Source organism: Adiantum capillus-veneris, chromosome 20 (genome assembly GCF_014529385.1).
Source record: "Adiantum capillus-veneris isolate H3 chromosome 20, ASM1452938v2, whole genome shotgun sequence".
In the NCBI taxonomy this organism is placed as follows: domain Eukaryota; kingdom Viridiplantae; phylum Streptophyta; class Polypodiopsida; order Polypodiales; family Pteridaceae; genus Adiantum; species Adiantum capillus-veneris.
The window spans coordinates 152,370,831-152,385,787 of record NC_140950.1 but is presented as its reverse complement, the minus strand read 5'-3'; the positions used below and the strand labels follow the sequence as shown (position 1 = coordinate 152,385,787).

General features: G+C 49.8%; 2 protein-coding genes across 2 annotated transcripts in view; both read left to right on the top strand.

Moving 5' to 3' along the window:
- The window catches only part of LOC147433418 (acid phosphatase 1-like), a 77,030-nt gene that overhangs the window by 52,239 nt on the left and 9,834 nt on the right, over positions 1–14,957 (top strand). The window lies entirely within an intron of this gene.
- Positions 906–13,137, top strand: LOC147433419 (uncharacterized). Its single transcript, XM_086491502.1, has 2 exons — positions 906–1,597; positions 12,918–13,137. The coding sequence occupies exons 1-2, from the start codon at positions 906–908 to the stop codon at positions 13,135–13,137; spliced, it is 912 nt and encodes a 303-aa protein (XP_086347628.1).

Sequence of the window (14,957 nt, the reverse complement as noted above, 5' to 3'; positions counted from 1 at the left end):
TAGGTCAAAAAGGAAATTACAGGTTATTACAACGAAAATACAGGTTTTGCAAATGATGTATTAAGGTGTGGGAATACTTTTGCTCAGTCCCCGCTACTCGAAAACCCTGAAATTGCCGAAAAACAAGCCCTAAAACAGGTGTTTTAAGCAAATTTCAGATTTACGCAGGTTTTTGCAAGTGTTTTTATGGTGCGATTACATTGGGGAAAGTGCAAACTGATGCAATCTACGCACGTTTGACAAATTTTGTCTATGTATGACCATTTGTGGCTCAATCTCATGCAATTTTGATGCTACAAATTGGGGCTTTTGTGCTTACATGCTTCTAAAGGCTGTGTATTAGTCTTATGTATGTCTCTGAGGCTAAAAACAACTAAATTTGTTGTTTTCGAGCACAAATTCGCTCGCTGAAATTTCCTGCACATAAATTTCAGAAATTGAATTTTGTGCCCAAATCGACCTATTTTGCCCCAAATTGCTCTTGTTACCATTTGGAGCTGTAGTGCACATCTATGTGAGGCTATACTCCAATTTTTGCACATTTTGCCCAAAAATTCAGCGTATTGTCCCTCTTATTTCGTGCAACTATGCCCTCATCTTCTTCGGATGTGAAGAACCTCTTCGAGATTAGGAGGTTCGATGGTACAGGTTTTGATCTTTAAAAAGACAGGATTCAGGGAATCCTATTTCTTAAGGATTGCGAAGGGGCACTTGAACAGGTGAAGCCGCAGAATATGACGGATGAAGCATGGGTTACCATGAACAGGAAGGCCGTTACATACATTAAAATGGCCATGACCGATGAGACCGTCATTGATGTGAAAGGTCTCACGACTGCTTTTGATGTGTGGGAGAAGTTAAAGGGAATGTATGAAAATACAATGCCTGTCAACCAGGTGCACTTGATGCGAAAACTTGTTGGCATGCAACTAGATGAGTCGAACAGCGCGGCAGAGGACTTGTTATTGTTCGCAGGTACTTTGTCGCAGTTACAGGATTCAGGCTTGTCTCCTTTTGATGATAAACTGAAAGCTATATGCTTGCTTATGACCTTACTTGAGTCATGGGAAACTTTGGTGGTTTCGTTGTCCAATAACCCCAATTTGACCTTTGATGGTGTTAGGGGTTCTATCTTGAATGAAGAAATCAGGAGGAAAGCAAGTGGAGAGGGAGGCAGCTCTGCCAACATGGTTAGAGGCAGGACAGAAAAGAAGAATGCTTATGCACAAAGGAGTAAGAGTAAGAGTAAAGAAAGGGGAAATGCAAGCAAAGGCAAGGGTGATGTGACTTGCTATCAATGTGGCAAGAAGGGTCACAAGAAACCCGATTGCAGGTACTATAAAGCTGAGTTAGAAAGGAAAAAGAATGGTGGAGACAAAAAGAAAGAGAAGAAGGAAGTCAAGGCAGATGCACAAGATAGCTCAAAGGACAAAGAGAAGGCCAATGTGGCTTCTAGTCTCATGATTGAGGAGCTGTCATATGTAGAGGACATCTTGTGTGCCACTTTGTCAGATGATGATGCTTATTACTATGATGTCTCTCTTAATGTTCATTCACACGACATGCAGATCACCAAAAGTGATCTTATTGATGCTCTGTTGATTGTCAATGATGCATTGTCCCAGACTTGGATTGTTGATTCCGGTGCTTCATTTCATGTGACTCCTATCAAGGAGTGTTTCTCTACTTTTGATGCGGGCAACCGTGGCTATGTATACCTTGGAAACAATCATGCATGTTCCATTGAGGGTATTGGCAGTGTGCATCTCTCCATAGATGGCACAAATGAGCTTGTCTTGCATGATGTTAGATATGTGCCGGGAATCAAGAAGAGTCTACTTTCTGTTGGTCAGATGGATATGCATGGTTACAATATCTTGTTTGAGAGAGGATCATGGGAAATGATTAAAGGCTCAAGGCTGATTGTAAAGGGCACAAAGAAAGGGACACTTTACTGCATGCATGGAAAGGCCGTGCTGGGCAAGTTTATTGCATTGGCTGAAATTAACTCTCACATGGAGTTGTGGCACAAGAGGCTTGGCCATATGAGCCAAAATGGCCTTTCTAAGCTTTGTACTTTGAACAAGCTTGATGCTAAAGGCACAAAGCTTGACTTTTGTAATGAATGTCAATATGGCAAGCAAGTAAAGCGTTCTTATTACTCTGGTGTCTCTCGTAAATCTTGTGTGCTTGATCTTGTACATTCTGATGTATGTAGCATGCCTACTAAGTCTATGGGTGGTGCATGTTATTTTGTCTCCTTTGTTGATGACCATTTTAGGAAAATTTGGGTTTATTTGCTAAAGTCCAAGGATGAAGCCTTTGTTGCGTTTAAGAGATTTCATGCATTTGTGACCACCCAAACAGGTAGAAAGCTAAAATGCTTGCGTACAGACAATGGGGGTGAGTACACGAGTGCTGAATTTAACAAGTTTTGTGAAAATTTGGGCATTAAGAGGGAGCTTACTGTGCCATATAGCCCCTCTTCTAATGGTGTGGCTGAAAGATTTAATAGGACACTTTGTGAGAGGGTGAGATGCATGCTGTCCACAGCTAATCTCTCTCATGGATTTTGGGGAGAAGCTTTGAAAACTGCTGTGCATATATACAATCGATCCCCTCACATGTCTTTAAAAGGTGACATTCCTGAAGAGGTTTGGTCTGGCAAGCCTGCTTCATACGATCACTTACGCATTTTTGGTTGCGAAGCTTTTGTGCATGTTAGACCTGAGTTGAGGAGTAAACTAGATGCGAAGTCCATTAAAGGCCTCTTCATGGGATATGGTGAAGAAGGCGAAATGGGTTACAGGATTTGGTTACCTCAGCTCAAAAGGGTTGTACGCAGCCGGGATGTTGTTTTTAATGAAGCCAGGCTGCTTCAAAACAATTGTGCCTCAAAGCATGACCATAAAAAGGGTGAAATTTTAGCATGACCAGCCACTTGTTAGGCCTATTTTTGACCCTCAGGATGCACCACAAATGGCTGAAAATGTAGATTATCCAGTGGTGTTTGAGCCAGATGATGTTGGACAGCGAATTGAGGCTCCTGAAGGACATTTGCAGCCAACAAACAATGCTGAAAATGGTGCTGAAAATGATGTACAGCAGCCCATTGTTGATGATTTTGTATTACCACCTGATGTAAACCCATTGCCGGATAATGTGGATCATTGGGTGAGGCGGTCTACTCGTCAAAGACGGCCTGTGAGTCGATATGACCTCTCTTTGCATTACATTATGTTGATAGATGAGGGAGAGCCTCTTACGTATAAAGAGGCAAAGATATGTGAGCACAGCGACAAGTGGGAGCTTGCTATGCAGGAAGAGATTAAAGCTTTGCATGCTAATCATACTTGGGATTTGGTTGAATTGTCCAAAGGAAGGAAGGCTATTCCTAACGAATGGGTGTATAAAATCAAGACTGTTGATGCAATACCCAAGTATAAGGCAAGGCTTGTTGCAAAGGGATATGTTCAAACCAAGGGCATAGACTTTCAGGAAGTGTTCTCTCCTGTTGTGAAGATGATCACTTTGCGTGTATTGTTTGCCATTGTGGCTGCTCTTGATTTGGAAATGGACCAAATGGATGTACATACCGGTTTCTTGCATGATGATGTGGAAGAAGAGCTTTACATGAAGCAACCCGAGGGTTTTGTTATCCCTGGCAAGGAACATTTGGTATGTATGCTCAATAGAAGCTTGTATGGGCTGAAACAATCATGTAGACAGTGGTACAAGAAGTTTGATCGCTTCATGCTTAAACATGGTCACAAAAGAAGCCATGCAGACCATTGTTTGTATACGAAACGTGATGAGGATGGCAGCCCTATCATTCTCGTGCTCTATGTAGACGATATGTTGATAGCTGCAAAGAAAAGAAGCACTGTTGATGCTCTTAAAGGGCAGCTGAAATTTGCGTTTTCAATGAAAGACCTTGGGATAGCTGAACATATACTTGGAGTGCGTGTTACACGGCAAAGAGACAAGCGCCTATTGTATTTGTCGCAAGAAAAGTACATTGAAAAGGTGTTGGACAGATTTAACATGGCTGAAGCAAAGCCTCTTGGTGTGCCATTACAGCCATATGTCAAAATCTCCAAGGATGATTGTCCCAAGTCAAAAGAAGAAGCCAATGACATGCAAAGTGTGCCTTATGCTTTAGCTTGTGGTTCACTTATGTATGCTATGGTTGCTACTAGGCCTGACATAGCCCATGTAGTGGGAGTTGTGAGCCGGTTTATGGCTAATCGAGGCAGGTTGCATTGGGATGTAGTGAAATTCATTATGAGGTACTTGAAAGGGACTAAAAACAAATGCCTCTGCTATGGTAAAGGACCAATGGAGTTGAAGGGATTTTGTGACTCTGACATGGTTGGTCATGTGGATACACGGAAATCCACAAGTGGCTATGTATTTACTCTTGCGGGAGGTGTTGTTTCATGGTGTTCTAGATTGCAAAAGATTGTTGCATTGTCTACGACAGAGGCTCAATATATTTCAGCCACTGAAGCTTCCAAAGAATCTATTTGGTTAGGACGCCTATGCAGTGAGTTTGGTTTGCCTGCCAAGGCACCTATGCTTGGTTGTGATAGCCAGAGTGCCATATGTCTGGCAAAGAACGCCATGTTTCATGCACGCACAAAGCATATTGATGTGCGGTATCACTTCATACAAGAAGTGCTGGAGGATGGCCTTATTACGTTGGTTAAGGTCCATACATCACAAAATCCAGCCGATGCTCTTACTAAGTGCTTACCCAAAGCACAACATCATCTATGCATAGAGATGGTGGGAGTCACGTAGCTTAAAGGCGCCATTTATGTCTTTAAGTGGGAGGTATGTGATGTTGGGTTAAAGGCCCAAATGGCCCCCTGTAATGTATATTTTAAAGGTTACTAACCTTTGGCCAAGTTCACATTGAACTTAGCCACTAACTTATAAATTGGTCCTATACAAATAATAAAGGGAAAAGTGAGTTTCAATTAACTCACTCACTTATTCCCCAGCTGCAATAGCGTGCCCTCTCTTCTTCTGTTAGCGCTTTCTCTACTGCTGTCCTTTGCTTCCCTTCTCTGCACACACTGCACTTCCTCGCGTACTCTTTCACTTGCACACACCGCCGCGTGCTCACCACCTTGTTCTCAGGGAGGGCTTGGGATCATTGATCCAACACAGCAGAGCAGAGCCCTTCTTGGGAAGTTCATAGTCAGAGGACTTCTTCCAGGTGAGGAGCCCTGGAAGGAGTTCTTGCTGCAAAGGCTTCGTGCCAAGGTGCCTCAATCAGGAGGGCCTTGGCAACCTTTGACCAGATGGATCTTTACAGTGATGCGCAGAGTTGGTTTGAGCAGGAGACTGGAGGACCGCTTCGCTGTGAGTTTGCTTCGATCTTGGGAGCTCTTACGGCGTGGCCTGGAGCAGAGACAGCCGACGTGCACGGAGGAGCGCCTACGGCAGTCCCTCGTCTGGAACCCCATGGTTAGCACTCAGAGAGGCCACTTGGTTGGTAGTCGGCCTCATGTTTCCTGGGGTCCCATGGCAGCAGGTCCAACGCGCTCTCTAGGTGATTGTCTAGAGTTCACAGGTTTGTTAGAGGAGGTGCAAGGTTTCCAGCTACAGGGCATGAGAGGGGTGCAGAGCATGTGTCAGGACATCTCAGAGTGAGTTCCAGCTGAGCGGCTCACGCCTCTCGAGCCAGTAGCACCCCGGTGGATGGGAGCCTTCACACGACTGGAGGTTCTCATTTCAATCAAAGCCTGCTCAGAGACTGTCCCAGCCCTGTGCTTCGAGCTTTAGGGTGGGGGACGACTACAACGAGTTGCAGTAGAGGCCCCGTAGGTAGCAGAGTGTTGTTTCCAGAGGATCCGAGTTGTGGGCATCTGTGGGAGGACTTGCGTCATAGACCCTGACCCAGCAGCTCTTGAGACTGGACACTTGAGGCTATGGGCTTGGGAGTGTTGTCCACTTGCACGAGTACAGTGGGATCCTGGTAAGTGGCTATGGAGGGACCCCTTCTCTTCTGCAGACCACCCAGGAGTCCCCTTCTATTAGTACACTGTTCGGCTTGGAGAGAGGCCCGCCCCGCTGCAGCACGTCATTGGCAGGAGGAGGGCCTTACAGTCGAGTTCTTGGCAGCCTTTTGGGAGAGGCTGTGGGACTCCAGACAGCCGAGGCTTGTCACCTTGTTTCAGTGGCTGGTTGCACACAGAGCTACAGCAGTAGGGAGTTGGCTAGTGCATAGTGGTCTCTCGGCCGCATGTGCAGCTTGTGACCATTTGGTGGAGAGTCAGCGTCACTGTCTTTGGGACTGTCCCTCGGTCCAGCAGGTGTGGCTACGAGTTCTTCGGCTGATGCCTACTCTCTTCACGGCTAGACAGTACACTTGGGGGGCAGCGGCTTGGTCCACTCTCACGGGCCTGGCACTTCAGTTTGAGCTATCTTCCACCAGCAGGATGATAGTGATGCAGGGGGGGCGACCTACACTCCAGCCTGCTACAAAGCTTTCTCCACAGGAGTGGTGCAGTGAGAGAGAGGAGTGTTGGGAGCTCATCAGTGGCTTGACACTTTGGTTCATCTGGTGGGCCCGCTGTTTCCGCATCTTTGAGGCTCGCTCTGTGCCACTAGGAGAGACTGTTCGTGACCTTTGGCTAGAGCTGATTCATACTCTCAGAGGACAGCTTGAGGGACTGCAAGGCAGCTCCGACCGCATGCGGGAGCGCCGCGAGGCTTTCTTTCGACTTTGGCGCCCTAGGCCTTTCTACACCACTGTCCAGGGGGGTACTCAAATGGCACTACCGTCCACCTGTGTGGCTCTTCCCTCCTCCCATCTCTTGATTTAGCCTCATTGTATATATGTTGTTTCTTTCATTGGGAGAGTCTCCCCATCATGTTTGTTGTAGCCCTCTCTTGCAGAGGTGGTTGTAACCCTATGGGCAGTTTTCATTAACTAATAGAAGGATCTTTTTCTCGGAAAAAAAAAACAGCATATATACAATGAGGCTAAATCAAGAGATGGGAGGAGGGAAGAGCCACACAGGTGGACGGTAGTGTCATGTGAGCACACCCTGGACTATAGTGTAGAAAGGCCCAGGGCGCCAGAGTCGAAGGAAAGCCTCCCGGCGCTCCCGCATGCGGTCGGAGCTGCCCTGTAGTCCCTCAAGCTGTCCTCTGAGAGTATGGATCAGCTCTAGCCAATAGTCACGAACAGTCTCTGTTGGTGGCACAGGGCGAGCCTCAAAGATGCGGAAACAGCGGGCCTGCCAGATGAACCAAAGTGTCAGGCCACTGATGAGCTCCCAACACTCCTCTCTCTCACTGCACCACTCCTGTGGAGTAAGCTTTGTAGCAGGCTGGAGTGTAGGTCGCCCTCCCTGCATCACTACCATCCTGCTGGTGGAAGATAGCTCAAACTGAAGTGTCGGGCCCGTGAGGGTGGACCAAGCCGCTGCCCCCCAAGTGTACTGTCGAGCCGTGGAGAGAGCAAGCATCAGCCAAAGAACTCGTAGCCACACCTGTTGGGCCGAGGGACAGTCCCAAAGACAGTGACACTGACTCTCCACCAAATGGTCACAAGCTGCACATGCGGCCGAGAGACCACTATGCACTAGGCAACTCCCTACTGCTGTAGCTCTGTGTGCGACCAGCCATTGAAACAAGGTGACTCGCCTTGGCTGTCTGGAGTCCCACAACCTCTCCCAAAAGGCTGCCAAGAACTCGGCTGTGAGATCCTCCTCCTGCCAATGACATGCTGCAGCGGGACGGGCCTCTCTCTATGTTGCTAGTATATGACGTCCCAGTCGAACAGTGTACTGAAAGAACGGGACTCCTGGGTGGTTTGCAGAAGAGAAGGGGTCCCTCCATAGCCACTCACCAGGATCCCACTGTACTCGTGCCAGTGGACAACACTCCCAAGCCCATAGCCTCCAGTGTCCAGTCTCAAGACCTGCTGGGTCAGGGTCTATGACGCAAGTCCTCCCACAGATGCCCACTACTTGGATCCCCTGAAAACAACACTGCTACCTGCGGGGCCTCTACTGCAACTCGCTGTAGTCGTCCCCCACCCTGAAGCTCGAAGAAGAGGGCTGGGACAGTCTCTGAGCAGGCCCTGATTGAGATGAGAACCTCCAGTCGTGTGAAGGCTCCCATCCACTGGGGTGCTACTGGCTCGAGAGGCGTGAGCCACTTAGCTGGAACTGACAGTGAGATGTCCTGACACGTGCTCTGCACCCCTCTCATGCCCTGTAGCTGGAACCCCTGCACCTCCTCTGACAAACCTGTGAACTCTAGCCAGTCACCTAGAGAGCGCGCTGGACCTGTTTCCATTGGACCCCAAGAAACATGAGGCTGACTACCAACTAAGTGGCCTCTCTGAGTGCTAACCATGGGGTTCCAGACGAGGGGTTGCCGTAGGCGCTCCTCCGTGCACGTCGGCTGTCTCTGCTCCAGGCCACACCGTAAGAGCTCCCAAGATCGAAGCAAACTCACAGCGAAGCGGTCCTCCAGTCTCCTGCTCAAACCAATTCTGCGCATCTTTGTAAAGATCCATCTGGTCGAAGGTTGCCAAGGGCCTTCTGACTGAGGCACCCTAGCACGAAGCCGCTGTAGCAAGAACTCCTTCCAGGGCTCCTCACCTGGAAGAAGTCCTCTGACGATGAACTTCCCAAGAAGGGCTCTGCTCTGCTGTGCTGGATCAATGATCCCAAGCCCTCCCTAAGAACAAGGAAGCATGATGACCTGCCAAGCCACCTTGGCTCGGGCTATCTGAGTGTCACGTCCTGACCAAAGGAAGTTCCTGATCAGCCTCTCTACCTGGTTGATACAAGAATTCAAGAAGGTCGAGCAGGAAGCGATGTACCACAGTCGCCAACAACACCTGGTTGGCAACTACTACTCTGCCAGCCAGAGAAAGTCGTGCTGAGCTCCAATGTAACAGCTTTCTCTTGATAGACAGAAGAAGGGGAGCAATCTATTGCTCGGGAGCCAAGTCCAAACCAAACTGATAACCCAAGTACCGAACTGCAGTCCCCTGGGGAATCCACCTGAAACCCTCTCCTGGCATCCAATCTAGCACAGGAGCACTACCAACCGAGAAAGCCACTGTCTTTCTCCAGTTGATCAATGCGCCCGATGCACAATAGAAGGTCTCCAAAGCCTGCTCACATCTGTGAAGATTGGCCTCCTGGCCATCTAAGTACAAGGCTAAGTCATCGGCAAACTCACCGTCCAGTAGCTCATCTAAGCCTCGTAGACCAACCTGCTGTGACACCAAAAATCTGCTCATCGCCTCCGCATAAAATAGAAAGAGAAAGGGGGCAAGAGGACAGCCTTGTCTGATCGAGCGTGTAAGCATGAAGCGATCACCTCTACCTCTTGCCAAAAGTACCTGACTGTGAGCCTGTCTGTACAAGGCTGACACCCCTCTGATCCAAGCATCTGAGAAGCCCATCGTGTGTAGAGTGCCCTCTAGAAAGTCCCAGTCAACTTTGTCATATGCCTTCTCAAAATCGAGAAGAAGAATCACGAGGTCCTCACCACGGAGCCGTGCCAGGGCAGAAGCCTCCCAAAAACTAAAGATGTTGTCAAGGATACTACGTTCCTTGACAAAACCTGTCTGAGTCCCATGTATAAGGCTCTCTAAAAGTGGTTGAATCCTCAAACTCAGAGCCTTGGCAAGAATTTTGTAGGCTGAGTTGAGGATGGTGATGGGGCGCCACTGTCGAATCTCATCCAAGGAGCCACCCTCCTTGGGAATGAGGTAGATCAGGCCCTCACTCATGCTGTCAGGCATCACTCCTGTGTGCAAAATGTACTGAAAAGCACTACAGAGATCTGGGCCAAGTAGGTCCCAGTAGTCCAAGAAAAAGCTTGGAGTCAAGCCATCTTCACCTGGACAGCTACCACGGGGGAGGGCCCTAAGGGCCGTGTGCAACTCCTCAAGCTGAAGTGGCATCTCTAGCCTCTGACGCATCTCCTCAGTCACAAGACAAGGCATCTGTGCCCAAACCTTCTCCCTGCATGCATCCTGCCGCTCTGACTTGGTTTCTGCAGACAGTAACTCACGGTAGAAGTAGCAACTGCACACATACCCTCGGGCTCACAAGCAACTGAACCGTCGGGCCTCCTCAACTGACTGACCTTGGCATGCGAGTGCCGAGGTCCCACTGTCTCAAAGAAAGCACCAGTCACTCAAATCCTATTGGATGGCTATGGAGATGGACCAATGAGAATTAAGCTAGAGAGTAAATCTAGTTGGTCACTAGTGTAGAAGCGATCTATCCGCGATAGATTCACTCCTCCCACTCTGCGGTCCGATCGAGAGAAGGCAAGACTATCTGGGGGCCTCACAAAACCAGAGTGGTGCCATGTATCCGAGACCCTCAGAGTCATACAAAACCTCTTCCAAGCTGCCAACTCGAGTCCATGCACAGTAGCATGGCTGTCACCAATCCTGTCAGAAGGGTCCTCCAACATGTTGAAGTCCCCTCCTATGCACCAATGATCTGCCTGAGGCAGAGACTCAACAATGTGTGACCAAAACTCTACAGGAGCACTCGCCACATTGGTCGCATAGATGTTCAGGAAACCCACAAGGCCACCCCGAACCTGCATAGTAATCCACTAAGCCGTGCCTGGCACAATAATCCCTCTGCCCACAATGGCCTGTTGCAATGAGTTCGCAATAGTCATACATACCCCACCTTGGATGCCTCCAAGTCCAAAAGCAGTTGACCAAAAAGTATCATATCGTCCACACAAAATCTGACCACATCGCCGAATGCGGCTCTCACACAGATGGTGCTCCTGAAGCATAAGGAGATCAATCTCTCCTCGCACAAGGCAACGCTAAAGCTCTTGATGCAATCGGCCCCGCTGACGCTGAAACTGGGGCCCACCTAGTCCGTGCACGTTCCATGAGACGATCCTCATGGGGAGCGAGAGAGAACAGATGCTGCCGCAGCAACTAGACGGGCTATCTTCGAGGCTGGCTTGGATGGGGAGTAATCGGCATCCGAGCGTCCTCTAGATAGGCGTGACTGAAGTGAGTGCCTAGCCCAAGCCCAAGCAGAGCGAGCCGTGCGTAAAGCAACCTCCTCTGTCGAGGAGTCTTCATGAATGTATACATAGCATGGCAAACACTGCGTATCAGCAAAGAAGTAAACCACAATGTGCCTACATCCTGCTGAGTCTGGGGGTGTCACCGCAAACTTGGCCAATGGCCACAAAGTCTGTAACTCCTAATTCTCCCATGTGGTGAGAGAACTCTAGGACCTGTGTATGTAACCATCCCAACACTGAGTCGAGAGTCCACTCTGTGTCGGCCCTGCCGCAAAGGGGGAAGGAGAAACCAACTGTTGAGTCCAAGGCCTCTGTCCCCCTAGCGGCAAGGAACAGAGCATGGACCCTGAAGGAGGCTGCCTCATGGTCTGCTGAGGGATCTCCAAGAAAACGAGTGAAGCCGTAGTCGAAGAAATCCCAGCGGCGCCGGATGTCAATGCTCGTCAGACCACGAGGAATAGCTGCAAGGGAAGATGTCTGTACCTGCAGAGGGGGCCGTAAGAAAGGCTGACCCTCTCTCGTTAGGCGACTTGTGGCAAAGGCATTGCCAAGAGATCTCCTAGCCGTCGGAGAAGGCCCTGCCCCCTGGGTCGACTGTGGAACTGGAGTAGGAGGGGGGGGGAGAGGGAGCTGGGGAAAGCGGTGGAGAAGAGGGGCGGGAGGGGGCGACAGAGGTAGAGGGCCGAGGTGAAGAGGCGACGAGAGCAGAATGTGGGGGAGAGGATGAGGAAGAGGGGGGGAACTCTGGGGGGGGAGAGGCTGTCGAGGGTAAAGCTGGGGTGGGGGCTGGAGCAGGGACCTCCTCTGCTCAAGAGGACCAAAGCGGTTCCCCATGGGAACCCACTGCTGCTGAGTAGGCGCCTGAGGGCCACTCTGAGTGCCAGGCTGACGCTGTGGCCCCTGTCGTCGTCTACCACGGGCCTGCTGCCATCCCTCCTCCGCTGGAGCCCTAGGCTCGGAGGATGGCTCTGCATGTGTGCGTTGTGTCTGTCTGTGGCTGCGGGCCAACCCTGGCAGGCTGGGGCTGAGGCTGTGGTGCAGGTCGAGGCCTCCTCCGTGGACAGGCCTTCACTAGATGGCCCATCTGTCGACAAATGAAGCACTGGTTCGGGAGGCCCGAATACTCCACACTCTGTCTAAACCAACCCCCACTCACCCGAGGCAAAAGAATAACCTTCGGGATCGTGTGGGTGTCTTTGACCAAAACTCGAACTGAGGGAATGCCAGCCGCCTTGGCAACTACTGATGCTGCCGTATGAGGTGTCTCCAGGACAGTCCCAATGGCGGAGCCGATCCTGGATAGAAGTGGTAAGTATTCCCTCCGTAAACCTGGAAAGCAGACCGAGATGGGGATGTCTGCCTCCTCTACTAGAACATCCGAAGCCAGGTCAAAACCATGTCTCCACTGTCAAAAGTGGGCACGTGCTGCTCGGATGGTCAGAGGACTCATGGCGATGACCTTGGATGCCATCTTGGAGGTCTCAAACTCGATCTGATAGTAACCCCGTCCGAGAATCTGTACATCCAAGATCTTGCCCACCTCTGCAAGAAGGCGGGCCTGGAGAAGGTCACGCAACTCTCCTCTGCTAGGTCGGGTGCCGAGAATCTTGCAGATGACTGAAGTCGCCTGCAATTGCTCTACCTCTGCGGTAAGGCTCTCTTGCTCTGTCGGCAAAAGAGCAAGTCGAATGGTGGGCTCAACGGGGTCGGGCGAGGGGGCTTCGGGCGAGTCCCTCTGTGGCGAAGCTGGAGCCTCCATCTGTGTCTACTGCTGTGGCGTAAGAAGAGGGCGGCGGGAGGATTCTGCAACTTGGCGTGCAGAGCACTGCCCCAAAAAAGACTCAATGCTGTAGGAGCACTTGCAGGAAGCTATCGGGAGGAAAGAAAGCAGGTGGGCGGCGTGGGGGGCAGTGGGCGGGGGCGGCAATGGCGGGAGTGCTGGCAGCACGGGGCTTGGGCGGCAGTGTTGGGAACGGCTGCAACAAGGGGGGCAGCAACGGGCGGAGGCGGCAGCGGCGCGAACGGTTGCAACAGGGGGGGGCAGCACGCGGACGAGCAGGGGAGGCGCGAGGGCAGGCAGGGTAGCGGGGGGGGGACCACGATGGCCCAACGGAGGGGGGAAACAACAGCAGCGAGCTCTGAGATTTTTGATTCTGGAGCTCTTTTCTACCAGCCTCTTCTCTAAGAAGATCTCGTTCAAAGAACAGATTGAGCAGTTTACCTTGGGACTTCCTACAGAGATCCGAGATCACTGCTTAGAGCAAAAGTCAGATTCCATTCAGGAACTGATGAGTCATGCGAAACGGGGTTTTGCCATTCACTCAGGCAATTTGACCTACCCCACAAATGAAACCATCACGCAAAGGACCGAACAGACTTTGAACAATGAAAGTAGAAAAGAGCAATCCAGAAAAGAAAGAAAAGGATGCACGACCCAAGCTTACTCTTAGAGAGAGAGCTCTCTACATCAAAGAGGGGAAGTGCTTTGGATGCGGGGAAACTGGGCGTATCTCCGCGAAGTGCCCTAAAAAGGCACCGAAAGAACAGAACGACAAGGATGAAGACGGGCTTGAGGGTTCGAAAGCAACCGAGGAACGCGGACGAAAAGGCAAGATGAAAACAAAACTCGTACCACATTGCGTGGGGCCCGAACCGAATCAGATGAACAAAAGTACAAACTTTGCCGCACCTAGGGCAAAGTGAAAGAAGAGGAAGCTCTCATTTTCTTTGATGGAGGAGCCAAGGCTAACTTCTTTTCGCTTGAATTGGCGGCTTGATTTGGGATTACGCCTGACAGGTTGAGGCCACAGGCGGAGGTAGTTCTAGCGGCACCCGAACGGGAGGATGCCATTACACTGATCATTGGCAAACTTCGTTTGCAATGTCAGGGGTGTTTAGGGCACGAGGACTTCTACGTAATGTTCTTGGGAGGTTGTGATGTCCTCCTCGAAATCCTTGGTACCATACGAACAATACCGTGGTTGACTCTCGGGATGAGAAAGCGACTTTGACAAATGAAGGGTACAGAGATTGTACTTGCTGAAATTCAGCTTCTTTCCTCGATTTTCTGGAGAGAACTGAATGATGATTGAAGGTCGAATATGTTTTGACCTAGAAAAAGAATGCCAAGATTTTCTCCACACTTTCCATCAGCTCGTCGTCCTGAGGATCATAGCATTGATCTGATACCTGGAAGCACACCACCGAACCGGCCACCTTACCCTGTGAGCCGAGCTCAGAATGAAGAGATTATGAACCAAGTGAAAGACCTCTTGGAAAAGGGTCTTATCCAGCCGAGTACTTCACCTTACTGCTCTCCGGTGTTGTTGGTTTTGAAGAAAGACGGATATTGGATAGTATGCATTGACTATAGATCTCTCAACAAAATCGCCATCAAGATCAAATTTTTGATTCCCTGAATCGATGATATTTTAGACCGACTACAGGGATCCTCTTGTTTCAGTAGGATTGATTTGAAGAGCGGATATCATCAGATCCGAATCGCGCCAGGAGATGTCTACAAGACAGCTTTTCGAACGACCTTGTTTTTGGTGATGCCTTTTGGCCTTACAAATGCTCCAACGACATTTAACCGAATGATGGACATGATTTTTCGAGAGTACAGACTATTTGTTGGCACTTTCTTTGACGACATTATTGTCTTCTCCAAGGATGAGGTAGAACATAAAGAACATCTGTTACAGGTCTTTCAGGCATTACAAAATCACAAGTTGGTGATTAATGCAAAGAAAAGTGATTTTTTCCTACCTGAGATACACTTTTTGGGACACATCATCTCAGCAACAGGAGTGCAGATGGACCCGGCCAAGATAGAGACTATCCGTGATTGGCCTGATTTGAAGAATGTCCATGAAGTTAGAAGCTTCTTGGGCTTGTGTTCGTAC

Coding starts and splice junctions, on each gene's coding strand:
- LOC147433419 (XM_086491502.1), top strand. CDS start 906: ATGCGAAAACTTGTTGGCATGCAACTAGATGAGTCGAACAGCGCGGCA. Junction 1,598..12,917: donor AGTGATCTTATTGATGCTCT/GTTGATTGTCAA, acceptor GAGCACTTGCAG/GAAGCTATCGGGAGGAAAGA.